Source organism: Schistocerca serialis, chromosome 9 (assembly GCF_023864345.2).
Source record: "Schistocerca serialis cubense isolate TAMUIC-IGC-003099 chromosome 9, iqSchSeri2.2, whole genome shotgun sequence".
Lineage (NCBI taxonomy): Eukaryota > Metazoa > Arthropoda > Insecta > Orthoptera > Acrididae > Schistocerca > Schistocerca serialis.
This window is the reverse complement of record NC_064646.1, coordinates 435,383,282-435,404,048: the sequence shown is the minus strand read 5'-3', so window position 1 is coordinate 435,404,048 and position 20,767 is coordinate 435,383,282. Positions and strand designations below refer to the sequence as shown.

At 39.7% G+C, this 20,767-nt stretch overlaps 1 protein-coding gene across 3 annotated transcripts in view; it reads right to left on the bottom strand.

The window, feature by feature from the left end:
- Positions 1 to 6,953: 6,953 nt before the first annotated feature.
- LOC126418580 (ubiquitin-conjugating enzyme E2 L3) overlaps positions 6,954 to 20,767 on the bottom strand; it is a 29,983-nt gene continuing 16,169 nt past the window's right edge. For 2 of the 3 annotated variants that reach the window (XM_050085397.1, XM_050085398.1), the window contains exon 4: positions 6,954 to 7,623. In XM_050085397.1, coding sequence (XP_049941354.1) covers positions 7,469 to 7,623 — 155 coding nt within the window. In that variant the 3' untranslated portion in view covers positions 6,954 to 7,468. The remainder of the gene's footprint in view (positions 7,624 to 20,767) is intronic. The other variant, XR_007575870.1, reaches the window with a different exon arrangement.

Sequence of the window (20,767 nt, the reverse complement as noted above, 5' to 3'; positions counted from 1 at the left end):
AGCAGATTATACATTTCAGAGGCAGTGTACAAGAGTCAGGCAGTTTGAGAGGTGAGCCTCCATAATTTCCACACACAGCCATAGTGGTGTGACAAATTCTTTTACATTTGAAGCATCACACTAGGTTGCATTGGGTTGGGAACAAACTGCCCAACCTTAATACAGCTATAGCCTGCAAGAACACATTCAGGTAATTCCAGAGAGTTGAACATTAGAATAAATGCAGTTTTCTTACATTGCCACTGACTCGCAATTCTGTCGTTCATATTTTCCCATTCTTCATGTAGCCCCTCGGGATCCATTTCCAGGTAACCACGCCTTTACAAAAGTTGAGGGTGTTATGCAATTTGGGCACAAGACGGTAGTCACCTAAGGTCTTCCATCCCAAAAACTTAGGTAGCTAGTTTGACATGGCAGTTTAAACCAGGAAGTGTTCCATTAAAAATTTTTTTGGATCTAATAATACCCTCTAACATGTTGTGAATATAGAAAGGGGAGATCTTCTGAAAGCTTGGAATGATCATATAAATTAATTACAATGGAAGTGTTATGGCAGATTAGTGTCCTGTTCTAATTCTCAGACTACTACTCAGGTGGGCTCACCAAATGAGCTCTCTTTGTTGGGTGGGTGTAGGCCTGTTTGTACAGAAGTATATGTGAACTGTGGTTGCTTCATAGAGATTCTATGAGCCACTAGGGAAACAGATGTAACCCAGACAGAACTACAAGTACCTGGGCAAGCCTTATACAACTGAGGGACAGCACACCTATTACAGACTGATTTACCTCAATTTCCATTCACCTCATAGCATGTAGCATACCTTGAGGTTGAAGATTTTTTTGTTTGTACCTTCCTCGTGAGCAAGGCAGTGAAGCCAAGGTCCCTGTTATCTGAAACACACAATGTTCCACCAGCACACCTAATGATGCTTCCAAAAGCATGCCCAAGGTTTATGGTAGGCATCTAGCAGCAATAGCCAGTCCCCAGCTGGGGAATCCTGCAGTCACTGTACCATTACCCAACTATTGCTGGTGGAGTTCCCTGAGAAAAGCACAGCCCAGCATTTCTAAGTTGTGATATACTCATCATCATGCCCCTCTGCTGAAGCCTGTCTGGCCATGCCAGTAGCTATGCTACCGCCAGCACAGCCCTGCTTCAGCATCATTGACATATGCAAACCCTCCTGCCCATCATTAAAAGTGCCTATGATAATGCAGTGGCCAGTGGGAAGATCAAGGCATCAATGAATCAACAATTTGCTAATGGAGGGAAGCGTGGGGGGGGGGGGGGGGGGGTTATTTTAAAGGGATAGCAAGGCTACATCACAGTAAAAGGTTCAGATGTAGGTTGCACGAAGAGCTGCATTAAACCAGTATTTGGACTGAAAAACAACAGTAGGAAGTTTGTAGTTGTAATGTATGCCAGCACGTTAACCTATTCACTCAGAATTTCCTCTTTACATTGCAACATAGAACCCTACTTAGTTTTTTGTCTTATGTTAATTAGTAACAACTTGCTTCCATGTAGGATGTATGCAAAATTATGCATCTCACTATGGTGCAGTTTTGCTACTGCAGGTTCAAGAAGAGGCAGCGACTGCCCAAACAGGGAACCTCATAGCTATTTAAAAAAGGAATCAGTCAGCACAGAGAGAATGTCGTAGGAATGTAATCAAGGATAGACATCTTTTCCCAACTATTGTTAATCTTCTTGGCTATAAAGTCATCAAATGAATTTTCTAAGTAAAAGCAACATTTCATGCCCTTCCATAGATGATTCCTCAGGAAATATTAACAATTTCAGTTGTGAAAGCCAGCGTTTTTCAGTTACCTTTTTCATTTCCATATAAGGACATTTGCAAATCTTTTCATCAAATGTTCAGAATAACTGGATGTGTGATTTTTATTTTGCCAAAAAGTTCTCAAATGTTAAAAAGAAACAACTGCAAAATTATCCGATGTACAGATATAGCCTTTGAAATTTTTACAATGGATTGATTATTGCACCATCTCTGAAAAAATTTTAAGCCAAGAGCCATGATTCCTCAGACAGTCAAAGATTCCTGTACTACACGATAGGAATGCAATATATCTACTTTTCAAGACTGTAAAGGTGTTCTCTTTCTATATTATTATATCATGAAATGACAAACTGCATGAATTAAAAAAAAAAAAAAATTAAATAAAGAAGGAAAGAAAAATTTTAATCTAACTGAATTCACTGAAGTGGGCATAGGCATTTTGGAAATCAGATGGTTTTATGGCCCTTGATGGCAGATTTACCAGTGTCCTTTAATAGGAATGCATTCATTTTGTGAAATAACTAATCTTTGCAAGACAATGACCCATGGACACATTAGATCACTCAAGGAAATCACCAGTTATCTTCACCAAAGACAACCATGAAGGAAAAGAATAAAATGTCTAACAATAATGGGAATTCTTGGACGGAAAAATACATGAAATAAGGGAAAGGCAACCATTTACAGATGACTCATGCCCGACACATATAACATGTAATAGAACATAGCTATAAATAGCTTTTGAGCTCTTGCTCCTTTTCTAGCACACACACTATGACTGAAGTACTGATGAGACTGTTTACTGAAAGCAGTTGCCTAAGAATAGAACACGTAAGGGACAGACAGGGGGAGAGAAGGGGAGGGGAAAGGAGAGGGAGGTGGAGATGATGTGGAAGACAGGAAGGGGGGAAGGGGGGAAGGGGGGAGGGGGAGGAAGGGGTGGGGGAGGAAGGGGGTGGGGGGAGGAAGGGGGGAGAGAATTTAGGTCAGAGTCAGGAGGATTGCCAGAGTATAGGATACGCTGCAGACAGTTTCTATCTGTGTAGTTCAGATAAACTTCTGCTGGAAGTAAGTATCCAAACGGCCCGTTTACTGAAGCAGCTGTTGAACTCTTAGTGTTGTGGTGCACAGCTTATTCAGCAACTGGATGTTTAAGTTTGGGTTTGCCACTGTCCATTCATGTAAACGGACAGTTGGTTACTATTCATGCCCACATAGAATGAATAAGGTACTGAAGAAACGCGTGAACTGAAAGTGCCGGGTCACCACAAATCAAGTAAACAATATATGACTGTATGACAACTGTCGTTGTTTCATCCAACATGGAAGGCAGTGGCTGTAGTAGAAATTCTGCCACAACAGCAATCTTTTAGTCACAGGTTGAGTGAATCGCTTCACATTAATAAATGTACATCTCAACCTATTTTCAGTTTAAGTAGTGAGGATGTATGGAATGGCACAGAAATGTTTTACAATGGTAATAAACTCTGAAATCATAAATGTTGCCAATCATCGTAAGTTTCAAGTTATCTCTGTTTTCTACTGGCTTGTCACCTCTTAAACTTTAGGGTAGAGTGGACACAGCCCATAACTCTGTAAACACAAAATAGCATGTTCCTGATCATACTGTGGAAGAGTTTTACTGAAAGGCATCCATATATCTTATGGCAGAAGGCAGTGAAGGGCAATCTACCCAATGCATGTAATCAGTGTTCAAGTTGGTGCAGAAGCTGCTGCATCATTAAAGATAATTCATCAAATTTCTACACTACAAGAGCAAATATCATGTACACAAGAGGACATTGTAGAGTACAGTGTAACGATGACAGAGAATGCTGCTCAGACACAGACATTACATTAGAATTTGCATACGTTAAAGTCATTCTGTCACCCATCAAAACATTTAAAAATAACCATGAAATGTAAATAAGAATCATTACAGTGATGCACATATCAATCTGGGAGAATGCAAGTTTGTCCATCAATAAGGGAACATTTTGCAACATCACAGAGGGAAAGTAAATAGTGTGCTATGGTACACTCAATTACAGGCTAAAACAGCTTTGCATTATTAACTAATGCTCTTCCAGTAGCACCCTTGGATGTATTTGAAAATGGTTTTTGTGAAGTAAGTTTAATACTATAATTAATGTTCAATTTGCTAAGAATTATAAAAAGTATCATCTGGGAAATTCTTTGATTTCTATAATGATGAAACTCCACAAGACCAGATTACTTTTAGTGTGATACACACATCAAAAAGTTTTGCACCACCTCAGTTCTGGAACTTTTACAGAAAATTGGAAGAGAGATCAACATTAACATCATTTCTGCCCTTTTTATTGCTCACGAAAACCAAACATTGCATGTTGTACCACCATACTGTGAGACCTTCACAGGTGGTGGTCCAGACTGCTGTACACAGCAGTACCTCCAATACCCAGTAGTACATCCTCTTGCACTGATGCATGCCTGTATTCGTTGTGGCATATTATCCATAAGTTCATCAAGGCACTGTTGGTCCAGATTGTCCCACTTCTCATCAGCAATTCGGCGTAGATCCCTCAGAGTGGTTGGTGCATCACATTGTCCATAAACAGCCCTTTTCAATCTATCCCAGCCATGTTCGATAGGGTTCGTGTCTGGAGAACATGCTGGCCACTCTAGTCAAGCAATGTCCTCATCCTGAAGGAAGTCATTATCAGTTGGATGTTGGCATTCACACAACGTACAGCTGTTATGACGCCTTTCATGACTACCAGCGGCGTACGTCGGCCCCACATAATGCCAACTCAAAACAGCAAGGGAAACTCCACCTTGCTGTACTGGCTGGACAGTGTGTCTAAGGCATTCAGCCTGACTTGGTTGCCTCCAAACATGTCTCCGATGATTGTCTGGTTGAAGGCATATGCGATACTCGTCGGTGAAGAGAACGAGCAGTCCATTCAGCATGTTGTTGGTCTCATCTGTACAGTACTGCATGGTGTCGTGGTTGCAAAGATGGACCTTGCCTTGGATTTCTGGAGTGAAGTTGCGCATTATGCAGCCTATTGTGCACAGTCTGAGTCGCAACACAATGTCCTATGGCTGCATGAAAAGCATTATTCAACATAGTGGCATTACTGTCAGGGTTTCCACGAGCCATAATCTGTAGGTAGCAGCCATCCACTGCAGTAGTAGCCCTTGGGTGGCTTGAGCGAGGCATGTCATCAACAGTTCCAGTCTCTCCACATCTCCTCCGTGTCCAAACAACATTGCATTGGTTTACTCCGAGATGCCTGGATACTTCCCTTGTTGAGAGCCCTTCCTGGCACAAAGTAACAATACCGACACGATCGAACTGTGGTACTGACTGTCTAGGCATGGTTGAACTACAGGGAACACGAGCCATTTATCTCCTTCCTGGTGGAATGGCTGGAAATGATCGGTTGTCCAACACCTTTCGCCTAATAGGCGTTGTTCATGCATGGTTGTTTGCATCTATGGGCGGGCTTAGTGACGTCTCTGAACAGTCAAAGGAACTGTGTCTGTGATACAATATCCACAGTCAACGTCTATCTTCTGGAGTTCTGGGAACCAGGATGATGCAAAACTTTTTTTTTTTAGGTGCATAATTGTTGAAGGTACAAGGTGTACTACTACTACTACTACTACTACTGCTGCTGCTGCAACTACTACTACACAAAAGTTATTCTGACACTGTTTTCTATGCATAAGCTCTATTTTTATACTGATCTGGTGATTATAATGTGTTTTTATCATTTTTAGTCTTAAAGCATGCATTTGAGCGTGCCCAATTCATTCCTATTTTGTAGATCACATTATTTTGTGTAGTGGTCTGTCTGTGCTACTTTCTGCCCTATGTTCCATGTGATTCTGGAGGCTCCATTTGATCAATGAAGACTGTTTAGTCTGCCTGAATCCCACCCATGTGAACTTTGTTATCTTTAAAATAACAGATGACAGATGATTTAAGTCCGGCAGCAGAAAGATGCAAATGGAGCATTAGAAAGATGCAAATGGAAACAAAAAAATGAGCAAATAAAATGATGGTAAAAAAGTTGTGAATATCACACACTTATGAAATAAAAGATATTACTCACCTTGTCCCGGCCCATTAGTGTACGAGCACAATGCTAGTTAGTTCCGCAGCGACCCATTATCTGACAACTTTGCGAAATTTTAAGTCTTATTTATGTGCCTACTAACCATTCATTCAATGCCTCAATTGCATACTGAATTGTTATCTTCATTCCTATCAATATTTGTATTCCACCCATGACTTTCACTATCATTTTGACAGGGCAATAAATAAGGTGAAAAGAAGGACAAGATAAGAAGGGTTGTGAACACGAAAACACAAAATGTCAAATTTAGACAGTTGGATTCAGTCAAAACAGTTCTGCCCCAGAAATGGAATGCAAGACACCACCTTCACCAACCCAATGCTACGAGTGTTTTCATTTCCTTATGAGCTTCTTAAGGAATACTAGTTACAAAAGCTACACACATCCAATCCATGCTTGCTAAGAAAATATGAGGAAAGGAATTAAATAACTCGTCATTTGAGGGATGAGACATTCAACTCAAACGGATATTCGTTTTCTTATTTGCCGGCCTCCACCAGTATTTCATGTTTGCTTCTTGATTTTATCACAAGAACTACTGAATATTATCTATCATCTAATCTTGATGTTTCTCAAAACTTCACCATCATGCAGAAATGATATGTAGAATAAGTGTATCAAAATGCATCTGTAACACCCCAACTTACATGCTTCGGCAACAAATTGTGGACTTTAAGTTACCTCATATCATATGAATCATACTGTGTGCTTGTAAAATATTCCAATGTTCTTTCCTGTTTTAAACTTACGAATTCACATATTTCAATATGATATCACTCATGTCTGTGTACAAGAAACTTATAACTACTATCTCCGAATCACTGACATTTCTAGAGTTACTAATATTGTTACAAACTTCAACAAGGAAATAAGTTTTATAGTCTTTGTACAGCAATCTAATTCTATGTATGTTCTTAACAATACTAAATTTACATTAAGGGCTAATACCAAAAAGAACAACTACATATTAAGATATTTCACAGCAATTTATATTACAGGTTTTTTGAGTGGAACACACAGCAAATTAGTAAATTAAATATGTAAAATTTATTCACATCTTTATCTTTTAATGAAAACAATCATTTATACCATACAATTAAATATAATTGTTTTAACAGAAACTGTGAAATATGTATACAATTAAGCTGACAACAAATTGGAATAAAACTGCACTGTAAATTCCAACTGACAAACTGTATTGGTGATAGAACAATACCCATACTACTTTCACATATAGTAGTCTCAAAAATCATGTGTATCTGGGCTGGTGTTTATCAAAGTGACAAATAGTACCAAGGGCGTTTCTTTATGCACTCATGCACACCAGTGTTGGCAACACCTGACAAGCACCCATGCACCGCTTCACCTGGTGAGTGTAGATGGTGCTAACACTGTCACAGAGGGGGGAGGAGTGTTTACTACACTTTCGGTGCACACTGTACATACACCAGAATTACAATCACAAACAAATGTTCAAGTTGTGTATCACAAAACCTCTCCTCCCAAAGTCCAGGCAGGAACTGCATCATTTCACAGACTTTAATCGGACGGTCGCTTCTCACTATGCTTCTTGGTAAACTCTTCAGCATTTTTCACAAACTTTTTACGGTCTTTGAGATACTCTTCAGCCAGGTCAGCACGAAGTGGATGTTCAGGTTCTGGGTCATTCACAAGTGCTACCAACGCCTGGATCACTAACAACAACAAAATGAGAGTTTCACAATCAGCATTTCATCTAAGATATTTTTAATAAACATTCGGTATTTCAAATACATACATGTATTTACAAACGTCTGCTTGTGTCTGTGTATGTGCGGATGGATATGTGTGTGTGTGTGTGCGACATTCTTGAAAGCACTAACTTACCTTATAATGGCTGTAAAATGCAGGAGCAAAGAGGGGAAGGGGGCATGTGAGATACTTTGTCACTATTTCAAATGGTTTCCAAAAAAACTTTTTTTAAATTAAAATTTTATTGTGTGTTTTTTTGCGATGTAAACTCTTTAATACTTTCATCAATGTCTATTTGTACCTCTTGTTCTATCACCAAAATAGCTACATTTGTTAATCTTAACATGGACATTGCAGTATTTAAATAATTTTGGATCTGTTTCAACCCAGAGAAACTTCTCTGACAACTTATCACTCACGGCAATTATGTGGAATATTCACAGCATTATAATTATATTAGTTTACCCTTCTTCAACTTTGGCCTCAAAATGAACATTAATAAACCCAGTAAGACAGAATCAATAACTTCTTACAGTCTACAGGCTTTCATAGATACAAAAGCTTGTAGGTGCACACACTCACTCTTCTCTGTCAACATCCTGAGAAACTCGGTCGAGGTTGCATTTCTCATCATCATGCCCAGCATTAGTGCAGGTATTTTAGGTCCAATTCCATAGTTGGTGGAACCTATCCCGAATTTCAGCAGTTACTCTATCTAATGCAGAAAACATTTCTCATTTTAAATAATTTTCATTCAAAAAGTCGGCAGCTCTACTTGCATCACCAGAAATGTGGTGACTCCTAATTCATCTTGGAGGGCCAATAAAGATTCCAAGTTCCTCACACAAGCTCTTAGCTTAACTTAAAACCTTGACTGTGGATTCCTTTCATTCCTTTTCCAATATAATCTGTAACGTGCTTATTTTCTGAGCACAAGACCTCTGTTTGCAAATAACGACATAGATACTCTGCAAGCCACAGTATGGTGCATGATGGAGGGTACCATGAACCAATACTAGTCATTTTTCTTCCTGTTCTTCTCTAGCATTGTCAAAATTTCCTTGTAATGATTTCGTGTCATGTTTACTGTATCACCTCCTGTGCTCCAATGTGACCTGAATCCTCTTCAAACACATGCCTGTAGCAGCAATCAGAAACTCCCACCAATATGTGACCACAGAAAAAAAATTACATTTAACAATGTTCCAATGTGATGATGAAATCACCTCTACCGAAGCTGCATGCCAGAAACTAGATTCAATGAGTGGTTTGAGCAGGGCACAAATTCTGTATTATGACTGATACATTTTACTCATTGCTGCACATCTGCCTGTCTTCTGGCCACTGCAGCAGCATCTCATAAGCTTCCCTCTACAGTTCATAATGGGAAGTCCATTGGAACTGCACTTACACGCTAAAGCCATCAGCTGTTTTGTTTTTTACTTCACCAATTCCAAAAAGTTGTCTCTCTCCACGCTGGTGCCACTTTTCCTGTGGCCAAGTAAAGCCGAATTTTGTTAGTTTTGTTACTATATCAAGCGTAATAGTTAGTCAGTTAGTTGGAATTCCATGCAATTTTTAAATTTCTTTTGCCACTACTTTTTGCTCCTTTTTATCAATAGTATGTTGTCCTTGAAGACTTGCTTCCAGTTCCATCCATTCGCTAACATTCTGGCTGTGCGTAGCACTTTATTTATGGTTGGTGATATTGGGGTTCAACATTTTACAACAGCTATGTAGTTCTGCAAATGAATGTATTTTATGGACAACATGAGCCCACAGTAATACTGAATTTCAATGTTAGAAATGTGATTCAGTGTCACTTGAACCCAAATAACATGCCAAAAACAATGGGCTCAGTAGCCCACTTTTGCATGTTATGTTGACAAGTTTTTAAATCAACATGTTTATATCATTTACTTTATGAAAATATAAAATTGACTATGGATAAAATTTTAAAAGGTGTGAAATTTGAAGAGAATCACTTATCAATAATCTATCCTTCCATGGTGCATGTATAGACGAAAGTTGAGAAGTAAACGAAACAATTTTTTTACTGTAACAGAATGGGTCTTATGGTGGCCAGTATATGAATTAACAAATCTGTCTGTACTAAAGGCATTGCCTCTACCTACTCGAAACTCATAATACTAACAATTTCATCAGTAACTGTTGTGTGTGACAACAGACCAAAACCTTTTAGCACTTTGGGTTGAAGATGAACTTTAGGGCTGATGTAACCATAGTTTACAGCAAACTTGTTTAGGTCAAATCTTGCAACTATATTTGGAACCACTTTCACTTGTCCTGTTGCCTTGAAATTCTGCCTAAGTGCCTGGGTGGACTTAAGCTGGGGGCTTGCATGCCTAGTGTGAACCACTCAGAACAGTGAGTGAAGTGTTTCGCATGGATCACTACATCTTTTTGAGCACTATTTGCATTCTGTGCAGTTCAACTGTGTTTTCCAGCACTAGCATGACCGGAACTATCGTACCTGAGAGGGCTGACACAAAGCAAGCAAAATTGTGTGTGTCAGCTGCACAGACAGGATGGATAGCTCATGGAATGAAGAGGAGTCAGAGCTCCACCCACAGGAGACCAACATGCATTCCTTTAGGCCAGGCCAGAGCATCAGAGCAAATCCACAAAACATGAGCTGAACAACCCACGATGTAGCCCAACTACAGAAGATTCGACAGAAGGATTATGTTTGTGGATGATTAAACACACACACAGAATTCCACTGAGACAATGACAAATGCCAACCAACCAACGCAAACATCGACCAATCACAACCCATGGAAGTCCAAGACAACCAACCAGAGACCGGACAACTATGTCAAACTGGTGTTCGCAAGAAAAACAAAAAATGGAACCAATTCTTGGAAATGCTATCTGCCAGTAAGAAAATCAACAAATAGCAAAAGCAAATTTGAACTGTTTCAAACGGAAGATACAAACACTGCAGAAACTCAACCATAACTGTCCACTTCAGCCCCTAATAGCCACTTTTAATAAAAGCCAGCACTCCACCAAAAATTACTGAAACGGGAAAATACACTGAACTTAATGCCATACTCAATCAGAAATGCTGGACCTGTGAGTGCAATATGTAAAAGTGACCAAATTAAATGCCACTTTCACTCCCTAGACAAAGAGTTGCAATCCAATTCTTTCAAGAGAGAAAGATGCCGTTAGATACCCATTAACCGCAAACGTATAGAGGATGTTAATTCATTATCAAATGGATACTTGAAGTTCTGGAAGAGGAATTTCATGAAGAACTGAAGAATCTTAAATTCAATGTCACATGTTTCCACCAATTCAAGAGATGAGACCTAAAAAAAAAAAAAGGTTCATTCATCAACCTACGTACTGTGTCATACTTCCCAAAGGACCTCAAAATGATGCAATATATGATAGAAATACATGTTTACTAAAAGAATAAAAGTAGGAAGATTACAAGACAATGGGTGGGTCTGCATTTTCAAACAGCATTTTATTGTACAACGCCAACTAGGTGTGTCAAATGTAGAGACAATCACCATTCTAAGAACTGAAAGCATCGTCACAATGAACCACATAATTGTGTACATTGCAATCAGGACACCCTGCTTCCTTGACAGGATGTGATGAGTATCAGAAAGCTATCAAATCATAACAGCTAAACACAACCACCCCAGCCCACAGAAACAATATTCCAAAAAGCAGTCTTCCCACCAGTGTGAACACTGGAAATCACAATTCAAACCAAGACCAAACCCGGCAATGAAAAAATCTCAGTGACATTATAACACAAAAAAGGAATGAAATGACAAAACCAAAAATCTGAACAATACCTGGTGCTAACAGAAATTATGAAAGTTGTCTCCAACATAGGATCTACTGTCTCCTCCTTTAAAAGATGCAACATCATAGCCAAAATTAAGGACATAGCAAGACAGTTCAAAAAATTCAACTGACCTTCTCCCAAAAAAATCTAGTTTTGATATATATAATGACAATCTTTCACAATGAGTAATGGGCATACGTCTGTACTGAAAAAAGCAAGTCACATTTTGCATATACAATGCAAATGGCATCAAGAATAATAAACCAGAAGTCACAGATTTCATTGAATGCCGCAGAGTTGGTGCTATGTTCATATTAGGCAATCCAGCGATTCAAAATTAGAAACGTGACTGGCTACAGCACTGGCAGACCTTACAGGAGAGGAGGAGATATCACAATATTTTTGCAGTCCTCATTCAAACGCAACTATGAAACCATCTTGCAGCCAATGTCCCTATAAGCAACAGCAGTAACTACAGAAATATCGGATGGGAAAATTTTGTTGACATCCACATACTTACAACCAGGGATTGATCTAGAAGACGACGGAGGGGTATCTGTTGAGAGGCCAGACAAACGTGTGGTTCCTGAAGAGGGGCAGCAGCCTTTTCAGTAGTTGCAAGGGCAACAGTCTGGATGATTGACTGATCTGGCCTTGTAACAATAACCAAAACGGCCTTGCTGTGCTGGTACTGCGAACGGCTGAAAGCAAGGGGAAACTACGGCCGTAATTTTTCCCGAGGGCATGCAGCGTTACTGTATGGTTAAAAGATGATGGCGTCCTCTTGGGTAAAATATTCCGGAGGTAAAATAGTCCCCCATTCGGATCTCCGAGCGGGGACTACTCAAGAGGATGTCGTTATCAGGAGAAAGAAAACTGGCGTTCTACGGATCGGAGCGTGGAATGTCAGATCCCTTAATCGGGCAGGTAGGTTAGAAAATTTAAAAAGGGAAATGGATAGGTTAAAGTTAGATATTTTGGGAATTAGTGAAGTTCGGTGGCAGGAGGAACAAGACTTCTGGTCAGGTGACTACAGGGTTATAAACACAAAATCAAATAGGGGTAATGCAGGAGTAGGTTTAATAATGAATAGGAAAATAGGAATTCGGGTAAGCTACTACAAACAGCATAGTGAACGCATTATTGTGGCCAAGATAGATACGAAGCCCACACCTACTACAGTAGTACAAGTTTATATGCCAACTAGCTCTGCAGATGACGAAGAAATTGAAGAAATGTATGATGAAATAAAAGAAATTATTCAGATAGTGAAGGGAGACGAAAATTTAATAGTCATGGGTGACTGGAATTCGAGTGTAGGAAAAGGGAGAGAAGGAAACTTAATAGGTGAATATGGATTGGGGCTAAGAAATGAAAGAGGAAGCCGCCTGATAGAATTTTGCACAGAGCACAACTTAATCATAGCTAACAACACTTGGTTTAAGAATCATGATAGAAGGTTGTATACATGGAAGAACCCTGGAGATACTAAAAGGTATCAGACAGATTATATAATGGCAAGACAGAGATTTAGGAACCAGGTTTTAAATTGTAAGACATTTCCAGGGGCAGATGTGGACTCTGACCACAATCTATTGGTTATGACCTGTAGATTAAAACTGAAAAAAGGTGGGAATTTAAGGAGATGGGACCTGGATAAACTGAAAGAACCAGAGGTTGTACAGAGTTTCAGGGAGAGCATAAGGGAACAATTGAAAGGAATGGGGGAAAAAAATACAGTAGAAGAAGAATGGGTAGCTCTGAGGGATGAAGTAGTGAAGGCAGCAGACGATCAAGTAGGTAAAAAGAAGAGGGTTAGTAGAAATCCTTGGGTAACAGAAGAAATATTGAATTTAATTGATGAAAGGAGAAAATATAAAATTGCATTAAATGAAGCAGGCAAAAAGGAATACAAACGTCTCAAAAATGAGATCGACAGGAAGTGCAAAATGGCTAAGCAGGGATGGCTAGAGGACAAATGTAAGGATGTAGAGGCTTGTCTTACTAGGGGTAAGATAGATACTGCCTACAGGAAAATTAAAGAGACCTTTGGAGAGAAGAGAACCACATGTATGAACATCAAGAGCTCAGATGGAAACCCAGTTCTAAGCAAAGAAGGGAAAGCAGAAAGGTGGAAGGAGTATATAGAGGGTCTATACAAGGGCGATGCACTTGAGGACAATATTATGGAAATGGAAGAGGATGTAGATGAACATGAAATGGGAGATACGATACTGCGTGAAGAGTTTGACAGAGCACTGAAGGACCTGAGTCGAAACAAGGCCCCCGGAGTAGACAACATTCCATTGGAACTACTGACGGCCTTGGGAGAGCCAGTCCTGACAAAACTCTACCATCTGGTGAGCAAGATGTATGAAACAGGCGAAATACCCTCAGACTTCAAGAAGAATATAATAATTCCAATCCCAAAGAAAGCAGGTGTTGACAGATGTGAAAATTACCGAACAATCAGTTTAATAAGCCACAGCTGCAAAGTGCTAACACGAATTCTTTACAGACGAATGGAAAAACTAGTAGAAGCTGACCTCGGGGAAGATCAGTTTGGATTCCGTACAAATACTGGAACACGTGAGGCAATACTGACCTTACGACTTATCTTAGAAGAAAGATTAAGGAAAGGCAGACCTACGTTTCTAGCATTTGTAGACTTAGAGAAAGCTTTTGACAATGTTGACTGGAATACTCTCTTTCAAATTCTAAAGGTGGCAGGGGTAAAATACAGGGAGCGAAAGGCTATTTACAACTTGTACAGAAACCAGATGGCAGTTATAAGAGTCGAGGGGCATGAAAGGGAGGGAAGCAGTGGTTGGGAAGGGAGTGAGACAGGGTTGTAGCCTATCCCCAATGTTATTCAATCTGTATATTGAGCAAGCAGTAAAGGAAACAAAAGAAAAATTTGGAGTAGGTATTAAAATCCATGGAGAAGAAATAAAAACTTTGAGGTTCGCCGATGACATTGTAATTCTGTCAGAGACAGCAAAGGACTTGGAAGAGCAGTTGAACGGAATGGATGGTGTCTTGAAGGGAGGATATAAGATGAACATCAACAAAAGCAAAGGGAGGATAATGGAATGTAGTCGAGTTAAGTCGGGTGATGCTGAGGGTGTTAGATTAGGAAATGAGACACTTAAAGTAGTAAAGGAGTTTTGCTATTTGGGGAGCAAAATAACTGATGATGGACGAAGTAGAGAGGATATAAAATGTAGACTGGCAATGGCAAGGAAAACGTTTCTGAAGAAGAGAAATTTGTTAACATCGAGTATAGATTTAAGTGTCAGGAAGTTATTTCTGAAAGTATTTGTATGGAGTGTAGCCATGTATGGAAGTGAAACAAGGACGGTAAATGGTTTGGACAAGAAGAGAATAGAAGCTTTTGAAATGTGGTGCTACAGAAGAATGCTGAAGATTAGATGGGTAGATCACATAACTAATGAGGAAGTATTGAATAGGATTGGGGAGAAGAGAAGTTTGTGGCACAACTTGACCAGAAGAAGGGATCGGTTGGTAGGACATGTTCTGAGGCATCAAGGGATCACCAATTTAGTATTTGAGGGCAGCGTGGAGGGTAAAAATCATAGGGGGAGACCAAGAGATGAATACACTAAGCAGATTCAGAAGGATGTAGGTTGCAGTAGGTACTGGGAGATGAAGAAGCTTGCACAGGATAGAGTAGCATGGAGAGCTGCATCAAACCAGTCTCAGGACTGAAGACCACAACAACAACAACAACAACAACAACAACAAACAACGAGACTTAAGTTAAGTGTGAAGCACATAATGTGTTTTTCAGATCAAGAGAACACAAGAGGAAGACAACTTTATGACCTTGAGGAATGGCACAAAGCAACAGAATAAAATATTTTTATTCACCTTTTAGTATTTTTCATTCAACTGGTTTCGTCATAGTTTACAATGGTATCAAGTTTTATACAATAATCAATTATTTATACAGAAAACAACACAGAGAATAACTAGCTTATTTAAGAACAAAAAGATTTTCTGTATCACTAACAATTAATTTCTAGGAATTCTTCAATTGAATAGAATTCAACATACTTTAGCTAGCTCATAATTTAGTAATGCTGCATGAGCTAAGTATGGTAGTTTATTGAAAAATTTTACACTCAAGTATCTATAATCATGGGACCAATGGCCTTGCTGTACTGGCAACACCGGTTCTCGTCAGATCACTGAAGTTAAGTGCTATCGGTCTTCGTTAGCATTCGAATGGGTCACTGTCCAGGTCCGCCGAGTTCTGTTGGTGAGCGGGAGTGCACTCAGTCCTTGTAAGACCAATTGAGGAGCTATTTGATTGAGAAGTAGCAACGCCGGTCACGAAAACTGACCATGGCCAGGAGAGCAATCAGCTGACCACTTGCCCCTCCGTATCTGCATCCGGTGATGCAGAAGGACTGAGTATGACACAGTGGATGATTGGTACCATTGGGTCTTCAAGGCTTGTTTGGATGGTGTTATTCATAATTATGGATCATAGCAAGTCTTGAGAATGGCAAATCCACACATCTTCTAATGTTGAATTTTTCCAGTTTTTCTCTGGTATATATCAAACATTCATATACAGAGTTGTCCTAAAATATAAGTAAAAATGTAAAGGCAGGTAGAGGGGACCTAAATAAGCAGATTTCATATGGAAGTGTGTGTGTGTGTGTGTGTGTGTGTGTGTTAATGACACATTACAGTGCTAGCTTGTACAGTAGTGATGGGACTCTCATATACTAGGCTTTTCATATGACTCCACAAGAACAAAACCACATAGGTTAAATGGGGAGAATGCAGTGGCTATGTATCTGGACCGCCCTGTCCTGTCCACTGCTGGCCGTAGACAGTGTCCAGGTGATTCCTGACATTATGAATGAAGTGACCTGAGGCTCCATTGTGCTGGAATCCCATTCATCTATGGACACATAGAGGAACATTGCCCAGAAATTCGGGTACGGCCTCCTGTTGGAAGATGATGTATGCATGGCCAGTTAAACGACTAGGTAGAATGTACAATCCTATTAAGTTATCATGTACAATGCCTGCCAAAACACTGATGGCAAACCTTTCTTGGTGGGCATGTGCTACTGTGCCCACATCGGCTACCATGAGCCCACAGGTAAGAATTATGGATGTTCAACATACTCGACTGCGTAAAGATAGTGTTATCAGGAAATAAAACACCCGCAGAGAAGGTTTCATTGGCTTCAGTCTGCTCTAGGTACCAACAAGCAAAGTTGAGAGAGACATGGAAGATAATCATCATCAGGGGTCATTGCTCGCACACTCTACATTTCTTTTTGGAATTTAAAATGTACTAATTTGCACTGCACTTAGCATTTTTCATTTTGGATGTGTAAAGTTTTCTAATATTTATGCAATTTTCCTTGTCCCAGTCACTTTTATGAGACTTATCTTTTAGAATTAATAGTAGTATCTTGTAATTAGATAGATAAAAAATCTATCTCACCAATCAACGGCATAAGAAAAAACAAAAAAGTTTTACATATGCGAGCTTTCAGAGCCAGTGGCATCTTCTCCGAACAGAAGGGTCAAAGGGGAAGGCTGAGAGGTGACAGAAAAGGGGTAGAGTTCAGAAAAAGTCACCCAGAACCCCATCCAGTAACTCTCCCGACATGTGGTTATGGGTGACTTTTTTGAACTCTACCCTTTTCCCTGAACCTCTCCAGTCGTTTTCCTTCACCACTCTTTCTTCCCCTTCAACCCTTCTGCTAGGAGGATGAGCCACTGGCTCCAAAGCTCCAAAAGCTTAAATATGTAAAACCTTTTTTTAAGAGTGTTCTCCTCCTGCTGCTTGGGGACTAGATTTTTATCTATCCAATTACATTATATTGCCTAAAATTCATTATTTTCTTTGTTATAGTACTATCCTGAGTTTGTTAAATTTTGAGTGTAGCATTTATTGGTATGATACTGCTTATATGCGATTTCAGTACGATATCTTTTCTGTTATGCACTTAATCTCAGTCAGGAAATTGGAAAAAAAAATTTGTCGATACTTTTGTTGTCATCCACTCTATGAGACCAATCCATTTTCTTTAACTGGTTTATATATTGTAGACATTGGCTTCTCCTAGTAGTCTATGTAACTTCTCTTCATCCAGTACTGACAGCTGAATTTTCAATTTGAAGCCATAGCACTGCATGATCTGACATTAATTCTATTAAAATCACATTCTAGAGAGTCCCTGTGTTTATTAATAATGATGTTATCAGCACACAAATTCATCTGGTGGGCATTTCACTGGGACATCAATATTTCAGTGATTTAAAAAGGGATTAGAAGAACCAACATATACACACATCATACAGAACCACAGACCAGGTGTGTTGGACACAGTAATCGACAAGAACATCTGCCCACACCTCAGTTTAAGTGTCAGCAATGATTTGGCATCAGATCACAACCCAGTTCTCAGCTGCATTTCATTTCACAAGTAATAGATCCACCAATCCAGGCTAATACAGGGAAAAAAGATGGATGTGGGTCTTTTCAACAGTAGCTAAATAATAGTATTAGACCAGCAGAAAAAGTCACCACAACAGAACTTACTGACCAAACAACTGAGACAATCATCAAAAATCAAAAGAGAAGACAGGCAAGCTTCAACAATAACTTGAGAAGCCATACTACGAAGCATTTCTGCCTGCATACCTGCACTCCTAGACCTTCAATACTTATACATAAAAAAACAGGGCCAGGACATAACGGCAATGATTTTGTAACACAACTTGCAGTACAGAAATAAAGCAGTTGTCATGAGAGCCCTGAACTGTGGGAATATCGAATGTCAACCTTACAGCTACAGGCGTGAGATGAATGGCAACTTATTCACACCATTCAAAACACAAGACAACCAAAAAGGGTTCTACAGGACAATAATCGATTCATATTTGATCCCCTGGAAAAGGTTGTATTATATGCCACAATGTTTAAAGAACAAAACATTATCAATCCAAGTGATTTCCAAAATGACCAAACTGAGGACAACAGAACAGTGGAATCAGGCAGGCTAATACACAATGCCAGAAGATCAGACCAGCTAGAACTGACCATACCACAAGAGCTGAAGCAAATCATCAAGAACTTCAATACCAACTCAGCACCTGGAGCTGACGGCATAACTAACAACTATGTTAAACATCAGCCACGGAAGCCACTAGTATTGTTAACCAGAATTTACAATAGCTGTTTAATTAATGAACATTATCCCTACAAATGGAGAACAGCAAATGTAGTGCCAATTCTTGGGGGAGCTACAGGCTAATAAGCCCACTATCAACATTGGGAATAATCCTTGAGAGACTATTACTGGCACAAATCTGACCATCACTATTAGACAATATCATACGACCCAAACAATTTGAATATCAACAGAAACTTTCATCAGAGAGATAACTACTCCGCAAATCTGAATACCGAGCTGATAATATGAATATCTCAAAGTTCATAGCTGCTGTATTCCTTGATATAGAAAAAGTGTTTAATAGAATGTGGACAGACAAACTACTCACAAAACTGAAAGACAATACAGACATGCTGGAGTGCTGAATAAAAATCAGGCAGCTTTTTAATGGATATAAGGTTGTATGTACAAATCAATGGAAAAAATTGTACAGCAAGACATAAACCAAAGGTATTCCACAAGGCTCGGTAGTTTCACCGTTCTGTTCATGACATATGTGAATGACTTCCCAAAACTACAGAATATGCTACCAGCACAGTTTGCAGTTGACACAGGACTCTCATCTGCCAGTGGACAACTCATCAGTCATAAAAAGACTTCATCATCAATTAAACATTCTTCAACTCTGGACAGCTAATAAGAAAATCAGAATTAACCCCCTGACAACCAGTACTAGCAGGAAACTGGTAATCAAACAAAAAGTAGACTAGATATCTTGATGTCACACTTGACAAAAAGCTGACGTACAGTAAAATGAGACAAGCTAATAAAAACAATTCATGGACTTTATCCCATGCTTTGAGGCACAGACATGCTTATCAAGATGAAACTCAGAATCTATCCAAGCACCTACAACTAATTCAAAACACGTGTCTTCGCATAATACTCAAACCCAAAGATGGACAAGAATACAAATCCTGCACAATGAATGGAACATTTGATGATACACCACTACTCACAACCTACCAGACAAAATCGATGCAATGAGGCCTGATACTAGGCAAATCGAAGACGTCACCAAAACAGAACCACAAATCTGGAACAAAATATAAATACCCCTTATGCATTAACAGTGATCTCTCAATAAATGAAAGCTAGGCACCATAATAAATAAAAAGGTATGAAGGGCCATGCTACACCGCCAACTAAATTCAATTTCCTGACAACGAAATTAGATACTGTCCTTATATAATTGTTTTCTTTTAGATAATTTATCACTTGCATTGCAATATCAGCTTCATCTACCTGAATCTACGATGAGGATTGTGTTAGCTGTAACTTACGTCATCAATCTAGTGGGTCTGGTTAACTGTCAAGATAAACAATGGAAAATCCAGGATTGACTGTAACAATATTTTCAGAAGTGAAGTTACTCGCCATATAGCGGAGATGCTGAGTCGCAGATAGGCACAACAAAAAGTCTCTCAGAAATAAAGCTTTCAGTCATTAAGGTCTTTGTCAACAACAGACAATGTGGCGACTAAGTGGGGGTAAGGAGGAGGCTGGGGGCAGGGAGGATGAGAGAGGGCATGGCAGGGGTGGCAGACAGTGAAGTGCTGCAGGTTAGACAGAGGGCAGGGAAGAGGTGGGGAGGGGGAAGGGTGTAAGTAGCGGAAAAGGAGAGAAAGCAAAAGACTGGGTGTGGTGGTGGAATGACGACTGTGTAGTGCTGGAATGGGAACAGGGAAGAGGCTAGATGGGTGACGACAGTTGACTAATGAAGATTGATGCCAGGAGAGTTACGGGAACATAGCACGTATTGCAGGGAGAGTTCCCACCTGCTCAGTTCAGAAAAGCTGGTGTTGGTGGAAAGGATCCATATGGCACAGGCTGTGAAGTAGTCATTGAAATGGAGGATATCAGAAGCCTTAGCCTCACAGAAATATAAAGGCCTACCAAATTCAAACATACAGGACTTGTTAAAGACCTTCTCTTCTTCTTGTCCCTACAGTGGGAACACTTTATCGCCACCAGTCCTACCAGTCAGACTGAACCCTGCCTAACTCAGTTCACTCCACCATCCCACGGCTATCCACCCCCCCCCCC